At 33.8% G+C, this 9,161-nt stretch overlaps 1 protein-coding gene across 3 annotated transcripts in view; it reads left to right on the forward strand.

The window, feature by feature from the left end:
- LOC148599148 (A disintegrin and metalloproteinase with thrombospondin motifs like) overlaps positions 1–9,087 on the forward strand; it is a 29,394-nt gene extending 20,307 nt beyond the window's left edge. For 2 of the 3 annotated variants that reach the window (XM_088557542.1, XM_088557544.1), the window contains 5 exons: positions 424–543; positions 1,141–1,192; positions 5,197–5,535; positions 7,230–7,360; positions 8,445–9,087. In XM_088557542.1, coding sequence (XP_088413668.1) covers positions 424–543; positions 1,141–1,192; positions 5,197–5,535; positions 7,230–7,360; positions 8,445–8,666 — 864 coding nt within the window. In that variant the 3' untranslated portion in view covers positions 8,667–9,087. The remainder of the gene's footprint in view (positions 1–423; positions 544–1,140; positions 1,193–5,196; positions 5,536–7,229; positions 7,361–8,444) is intronic. The other variant, XM_088557543.1, reaches the window with a different exon arrangement.
- The last annotated feature ends 74 nt before the right edge of the window (positions 9,088–9,161 follow it).

Consider the following 9,161-nt stretch of genomic DNA (forward strand, 5'->3'; position numbering starts at 1 on the left):
CAGTTCCAACATCGTTGGGAATTTTTCAGACCTTTCTATACGTTTATGTATCTTCCCTGTATCAATTTGATCGGATGGAGCAGTGTAGCACATTTTGAGACGTTTATATATATACATATATATTCAAAGGAACGTCGATGGCTTTGCGTTTTCTCTTTTTACGGAAAGGTATAACTGCCACGAATTTATGGACGATCGTTATCAAACGATTGCAGGTCGGTTAACGCTAAACAAACCATGAAACAGTTTATGTTGCACTGTAAACCGAGCCAAAGTCGCTAAAATCTAATTTTACTACCAACGATTGAGATTTAGTTTAATTATACTAGATTTTCGAGTACGAGAATTAAACTTATGAAACTAAGAATCTGGGAAAGTGAATTAAGAAATATATAAAATGCTCATTTGTCTATTTTTTTACAGGAGCAGTATAATGGTGATTTTTCAACAATTTGTAGTATATTGTGGTGCCGTGATCCATCTACTGCTAGTAGCTGTACTTCCTCTGTAGCTGGCAGCGGTACACACTGTGGAAATCGTAAGGTAAAAGTGTTACCACTGGATATGGTTAAATCTCTGTAAATTTACGCTTTGTAGCATGGAGAAGAACACATTATGTCCATCGTAGGTTAATGATGCCCTACTGTATGCCATTTGTAATAATAACAATCTGGAAACCTTTGTACAAATGTTTTAGCAGTTTTTTTATCAGTGCATATCTTCTCACTGCTTTACAATGAATGTAATTTTTGCATCATCTTCACACTGCTTTACAATGAATATAATTTTAAGCGTATCTTGATTGCCATATTCGATACATCAGCTTTTAAGACAGATTTGTTTTACAAACAATCGATTGTCAGGATCAAGAAATTTCTCCATAGCAGACAACAGGACAAATGTGGGTCACTGTAAAAAATAAAGAATTCTTTTATAAATATTCACTGTAGCAGACAACATCATGTACATGTAACACAACCTTGAATTCCCTAGATAATGGTATGTATAAACTATGAGGAAAAAAACCTCACCAAAATGATACTCATTGTATCAATCAATTAAAAAAACTGGTATTTGCATACAGCCATTACGTTGCTAACCAGCGTACAATCATTTGATTTATTATTTACCAATTTTCAGTGGTGTATCTCGGGCCAATGTGTTACAGACTTTAGAGCTCCGGGAGGTGTTGGTAGGTTTTAGTTACTCTATGTTCTTTGTCGTGTATGTCTTTTTTCTATGTCTGGTCTTTTTCCGTGGATTACATTCTTTTGATTACCGCTATAACATTGGTTCCCTTGATTACTCTTCCATACAAATATATGATACGAATACTTATGAAGATATTAAAAGTGCCATAAAGTGGCTGTTCTATCAAGTATTTTGAACACAAAATAACTATCTTGATTGAAAATTTACTTTCCAACCTAATCTTGAAATAACTCCCTATTTTTAGTGAAGTCCGAGTTGCTCATTTAAATTTTTTACCTTGTATGTATTATTTTAGTTTTATGATATTTGTTGTGTTTATCTGTTTTCCATGTCTGGTCTTTGTCCCTGGATTACATTCTTTTGATTTCCGCTAGAATCTTGATTCCCTTGATACTCTTTGATATGACCGGAATGACATTTGAATATTACAGCGAAAAGCGAAGAAAATCCTACTTTCTACGTTACAGAAAAAAAATTATGGTCCTGATTACAACAAACACACGTTATAAGTAAATTTTGTCCTGAAGTCGAAATATGTCACAAAATCATATCTTATATACAAGTATAGGGTAAGAAAAGTACTTTGAATAACATTTTGTCTTCACAAAAGTTACTATTCTTACAATACTATGAAATATCAAGACAAATATGTGTATGTAGTAAAATTCATTTTTCTTTATTTAACATTGCCTATATCTAAAAATAATTTAGAAATAATTTCGTATTACATGTAGATTCAAATTTTCTTTGTCGCCATTACATTTTATTTCGATTGGGCCATGGAGAAAACCTGCCAAGTAAATAACAATGTAACTTTGTTAATCATTATGACTTTAAATGCTCTGTCAATATACACATAACTTATAAGACAAATCCATACCAACTATTTCATATTCCTATTCTTCACCCATTGCATCAAAAATTTTCAATTATAAAAGGCTATTGCAGAACCTCGAGATTGAGGACTTTAAGGCTAAACCACCTGACTGTTCTTGCAAAACCTCTCCATTCAAATATGTTCCTTCTGGTAACGTCGTTACTGGAGATTTAACCATCATCGAAAACGAATCTCTGCGTAATATCATTTCTAAAGGTCCCAAGTACGGTGAACCACGTTCCATAAATTGGAATTATAACTTCAAAGTTCTTATGGATGTTGTGGAGGACTATGCGATAAAATGGATAAAAGCCCAAAACAACATTGTTTTTGTCTGCAAAACGTTTTACATCCAATGTTTATTATCAGAGGTAGACGTAGAAAATAATAGCAGTGATAAAACCTATACTGCTACCACACTTTCCAAAGCAGAGATTGTGGAAAACCATAACTCTGTGCTATCCTCTTTTGGTCTCTCTACCAAAAAGAGATCCTTTATCTCAAGTTCTTTGGGGTAGATGCGATGTATCAAATACCCAAAATTAGGATTGTTCAAAGATAATACGTCATCTATATAGCGGAAACTGATATTAAATGATCTAGCTAAACTATATTCTTTTTTTCGGATCAGATCAGCTATATTTTTTTCCCATTGGAATACCGACCGTTTGGTGAAAAACGCATCCATCACACTGGACAAACATGTTGTCGGTTACAAATTCCAGCATTTTGTAAACATGTTCTTCTGTATACTTGGAAAATGATTGGAATAATTTCTTACAAAGAATGAGGAATCTCTACCAAGAACTAAATATTTGTATCTAGGTGTACCTGTTTTTGCGTTGATTATATTTAGATAAGTACAGTCCTTGAACCGATCCGCGTAACGATTTGACGTATCGATGACCGCTGACTGATTTATCGCTGACGGATCGATGACCGGTGACCGATCTGATCGCAGTTTAGTTATGTAAAATGACGTAAGATCTGTTTGAAATAAAAGAAATATAAAACAAAAGTATAAATTGATGTTTAAATCTATCACATGGTATAAATATGTGCAAAATTGAAAACAAAACAATAAAAACCGTAAAATACAGTGACCGCTCTGTGGTCACGTGATGCGATCACCGGTATGATGGATCGGTTTGACAGATCGTTGACTGACCGGAAACTGATGGGTGATCGATGACTGATCGCAACTTTTGTTGCACGAATGGGTTCAGGCACTATAGTCCATTTTTAATCGCCACTGTTTATTCAATCTTATGATGTGACAATGTTAATATACAGTATCGAAATAGATTTCAGGATAACAAAATAGTGTTTAATTGAATACCAGAATTAATAATGTAATAAGTCTCTATAGTCAAACGATGGACAATAGTAATAGTGAAGAAACAAAGATTTTAATTAACGGAGTAACAAAACGTATACAAATATTAGTTTCTTTCTGATTCTGTAAGTTATTTATTTTTTTCTTCTCTTTTATTATTTTAATTTAGTTAACGAAGTAACAAAACGTATACCAATATGAGTTTCTGATTCTGATTCTGTGATTTATTTATTTTATCTTATCTTTTATTATTTGAATTGCTATTGATCTCTCGGATGATACCTGTAAGGGTCCTACGACTCACTTTATAAATTTTTAAATAACATGATACAATGTAAGAGGTAATGAGACAATAATAGTTATCTTGATATACCTGTAGAAAAGATTATTTGAAATATTGTTAAAGCATGAAAGTTCGATTTATATTTGGATCTAATGTTTTTTATGTCTGTTAAAAAATCGATAAAAATAAATTATACCAAGCATGCTGAGATTATTGCCTTGCAATACGAAGTTCACTTACGGACGAAAAATATGTTGAAGTGAACAGAATGTAATTTTTGTGCATAGTTCGTTTACAAGAATATGAAAGCTGAGTGTCCATTTGTTTGTAAAGCTCAATGATCACAAATTAACAAAAAATCAACGGACTGGAACAAAATTCGAACTTGATTTGTCATGGTAAAGCAATGTACCAAAAATTAAATGTATACTTCGGTGGTGTATCTTTACATAATGCTGTTTGAGAGCCGGCTGCAGCCTTCCCTGTGTTATAAGGGTTTCCTTGCCATTTATTGAAGACCCATGGACAGCCATGACATGACATAGTTTATCCCGGTGGTGTTGTTGTCTCTTGTCTCTTTGACATATGCACAATATCCATTCTCCTTATATCTACAAACGTCACGAAAACAAATGTAAAACTGAGTGTTGTAACGGTATAATTTTTAGCGGTGAAGATGAAAGTGCCAAAAAACAGTACCCGCAATTTTGATTTTCAACACTATATGACGCTTATCATATTTTGAAACCGCAAGAATTGATACCCGCGATATGTCCCTTTGACAGAATACGCGAAAATTAGAAACCACATTAGTGAATACGTTTACAGTATTTGGATTATTATCTTAGGACAGCTGCCATAACTCAGCGAAAAATTAACTTAACAAGATGCAACTTAAAATTGTTATGTAAATTTTCATGGTAACCAATGTACTAAATATCAATTTATATCAGCAGTGCGGAAATCTGATATGACGGACGGATGGAGTTCAAACATAAAGTCCCCTTCTTTGAAAATCGCCGGTAGAAGTCCAATTAAGTACATTTATCAAGTGATGAGTGGAAATTTATTTGTATTATGCCGAGCCAGGCGTCCTCTTTTATATTTATTACTGAAACATATTAAATGAATTTAGTATCATTTAGTATCAGAAGACGGTAATAATGAGAATCTAATTGATATAAGTGATAACTTCCAATACGTGTTAAGCTATATAGCACATGATGAATGTTTTACTTGCTCATTCCTTTTTTTTCTGGTCGAGTTTGTTTGCCGCAAAATTAATGATCTGATCATATGAATTTCTGACGTCCTTCTGGAAAAGGGGGAGGGGCTTTTACCAATGTAGTGTTATTTTTTTATCCTGTTTCTATTTATTGATTTTACAAATCCTACGTCATTTTCTTAGAATACAAAGGTAAGCCTTAATTAGGAAAATGGATAGAAATATTGTCCTGAAATTAAGTTAAAATAAATTCTTTTCTACAGAAAACTGTTTGTATGGAGATAAAGTTGGAATAATTTTTAGTAATACTGGCTGGACATGCGCTGATATGTATGCCGCCAGTCCAGCCTACTGTGCACAAACTGGTATCCTCTGCTGTGGTACCTGCAATCCGACGACACCTGCCCCTTCTACTACATCAACAACAACTTCGGCAACTACAACACCAACGACGACGACAACAAAAACAACGACAAAATCAGCAACGTCGGCTTCAACGGTCACCTTGGCCCCGGGAATAACAAGTACGGTTTCCGGATCTACAACGCCCACATCGCCAGCAATTACTACACCAGCGGGTGATAATACAGTTAGTAAATTCAGTAAGTATTCTATAATATTACAGGATAACATTAGGAGTACATTGAAAATTAATTATTCGTCGTGACAAATGAGCAATTCGAATGGTAGGTCTGCAAAAGCATCGGACGTTTATCCAACCGGTGCACGTGACCATTGTCCGAATTTTTACATGTAATTTAGCCCTAGTTGATTATTTGTTCTTATGTGGGTATTTCATATTCATTGTTGAGTTTGTTTCCCTGCCCAGTCTTTATCCAAGGATTATATTATTATGATTACCATCCGAATGAATGCGTCAGTAAATCGAAACAACCATTCTAACATCTTAAGTCTAATATGTAATTATTAAGTGAACAGAAATTAGCTGGTACTATTTTTGAAGTAATTCTGATAAATGTTTTGAGGAAAACTATTTTTTCGGTACTTGGAGATTTTAGAATTCCTTCAAATACTTTTATACATTTCATAGAGTATAGATAAACCTCGATTTGTATGCATATTTTATATGATGCAAGTACTATAAGACTAACTTACAAAATAGAAAGCCATTTTTGGTTATTCATAATTATGCTTTATTTTATTATCTTTGTTATTCATATGTGCATGCTTTATTTTAGCCCTGTATGAAATGTTTTTATTTATTTATTTATTTATTTATTTATTTATTTTTTGCTATTTTTAGTTTGCTTGTATTTGTATGGCATGCATTAAAGGTTATGTCTGCTTTACTTACGTATCATTATTATTGTATGCGTTTTCTTTCCTTTAAATGTTTCTACTGCTTTAATGGTCGACATCATGAGGTAGTTGATCGTTACGGTATATTCTTTTGCACCATGGAAACTGATTTGTTTAACGTGTCATAGTTTCCTTTCCTCTTTCGTCTACCCCGGATTTAACTTCTTGTGAGCAACTCGGTGGGTGTTTTTAGAAAAGCAGAGGACGCTTATCTTACCGGTGCTCTGGGTCAATACTCCCAGTTTTTAGTGGAGTCCGAGTTTCTTGTTTACTTTGGTTACTTGTTATGTATTATTTCAGTTGCTTTATGTTCTTTTTTGTGTTTGTCTGTTTTCTATATCTGGTCTTTGTCCCTGGATTACATTTATTTTGATTCCCGCTAAAATCTGGGTTTCCTTTGATTACTCTTTCATGTAGTATTATGTATGTAATGTCAATTTTAAACGCTCATTAGAGCTTGTGTTATTTGTTTTCATAATATTTCGACTTATAAATAAATATTACTTGACTTGACTTGGCAAACATACACTGTTTATATTCTGGGGTACCCCATGCTAGGGTTGTCAGGCTATAATACGGAAAACCTGACCGCCAATCATAGTGGTGCACCGTGTTATGAAAGATGCCACGTTAAAGAACCCTACTGTGGTATTCTGCCGGTGTAAGAACCATAGGACTCCACCAAGGAGGCTAAATTGCCCGACCCTACCCACCTCTCCCTATTTCCAGTGGCAATCAAAATTTGTCGACCCTATTGTCTTTGTGTCCCATCGCATTTTTCATTTCATCATCATTTCATGTTCATTTGATCATCCACTTCATGTTCATTGCCTGAATATAGCTGAAATATTGCTGCCCGGGCGTTAAACCCCCAAAAGAATCAAAACTATTTATATTCTTGTGCATAATACAAGTACGCAAAGCGTAACTTGCATCAATAATAAATTGTGTGATAAACATTAACTATTGTTTGCAGAGGTTATAGTTGTGATGGTTGGGGCTGTAGTATTCCTGATAGCGTTGATTGGTGGAATTTTGTTTTGTTTGTGCTGTAGAAAAAAGAAAAAACAGACTAAAAAGCGTAAAGAGACAATACGTAAAAGCAAGGTATGGTTACATTTAAAATACTATCCTGCTATTTAACCAACCAATATGAATTGACATGTATGTTGAACTCAAAAGTACCAATTTTGGCCGGTGTAAAATTTGGTGATTTTTAGACAAAAGCCCAAAATTGGTATTTCACAGAATTTTTTTGCGTTTTTAGACAGACCGCTAAAATGCGCAAATATTATCACCCGCGAAAATCACTCGCATATGGTATTCGTATATATAAATATAGTTCATAAATATGTATAGGACAGTTCAAAAATCTCATAGAACATTCTAGAACTTGCTCTTCTTACAATTCTACTAGCTGATCTGGATCTACCAGTACTGGTCTTCTACTAGAACCAGCTCTTCTGACAATTCTAGCAGAGTTGGCTCTATGGAAATTGTTCTAGTAGTAGAGTCAGCCCTACGAGAACAATTCTTTTAGTAGAGCCGACTCTGCTAGAATTATTTGAACAACTGGTCCTAGAACTATCCGATAACTGTTCTAAATATGTTATAGAACTGTTCATCTGACAGTTCCAGGAGTTTTGTGAGAGGTTGGAACTGATCTCAGTTCTGTTCTTTGCCGGTGCACCCGGTAAATGCTCCTAGGTTTTCAGTTTTTAGTGAATTCCGATTTTGCTTTTACTTTTGTTTCTTTGTACGTGCTGTTGTTTGGTTATTTTATGTTCTTTGTCGTGTGTGTATGTTTTCCCTGTCTAGTCTTTATTCCTGGATTGCACTCTCTTGATTTCCACTAAAATTTTGGTTCACTTGATTGCTCTTCTAAGAATTATGTTGATTATCTTCCCCGAAAATGTAGAAATATTTATCCTTTACTTATTTTCATTGGAAATGCGTACGAGTATTTGATTATTGTCATCTTAAGCAAAACCTCACAGAAGTTATGTGGGATGTTAATGTATATAATCCATTTTTTATAATCGCAAATGTTGTCACTCGTATAGTTAGTTCTGAATTAACATCATGGCAAAGCGATGGAAAGGTCCATTGTGCGAACGGCTTTCATTTCACAACTTAATCGTAAAAAGTGTCGACGATATTTGTAATAATTTTCTAGCGTATTGTTTTTCAGCAGCTTGGTTATTCTAATGCAGCATTCAGTGATATAAAACCAACATTAGGAAGTGTAAAAGAGCTACCAATAGAAATAGACGATGGTCCCCGAGTATATACTATACCAAAGAACATGTCGATAAGAAGTTCAGGAAATTTCGGATCTATAAAACCTCCACCTTATCAAGTAGGCAACAGTATTCCGAACGGAAATCCATACCCTAACTCATTCCGATATTAACGTATATACAACAGTGGTAAGGAACACTTGAGGGTATTCAAGTGCACTTCTATGTATAACATCTCGATGTTTTAAATTAAATAATAATTTCTATGGTGGGGCTATCCAGAAAAGATATTATGGCAATTGTTCGTAAATGGTTTTTTTTTTGTCCGTTTGGGAAAAAACGCTCATTACTGAAACTACAATTAGTTGTTGAGTGCATATAAATATATATTATAGGGGTTTAATTTTTTATGCCTTTTAGAAAACCAACTTCAGCAAGTGTAATTCAATGATTAAATATTGTGCTCATCCGGCACACAACCAAATCATGTTATATTGTTTTGTCTTGTTTGAAAACATAATATTCTGTCAAATTGTGTTGTAATATGCCATTTTTGTAAATACATATCTTAAAATAAAAGACAATTCTAAATCATCTTGTATTTGACGTTCCAAACATAATATATCTATATATGACAATTACCTAGTTAGCATAATATCAACAGAATG

The sequence above is a fragment of the Perna viridis genome, chromosome 13, assembly GCF_037379345.1.
Source record: "Perna viridis isolate PV_CMFRI_1.1 ecotype Kerala chromosome 13, ASM3737934v1, whole genome shotgun sequence".
NCBI classification, from domain to species: Eukaryota; Metazoa; Mollusca; class Bivalvia; order Mytilida; family Mytilidae; genus Perna; species Perna viridis.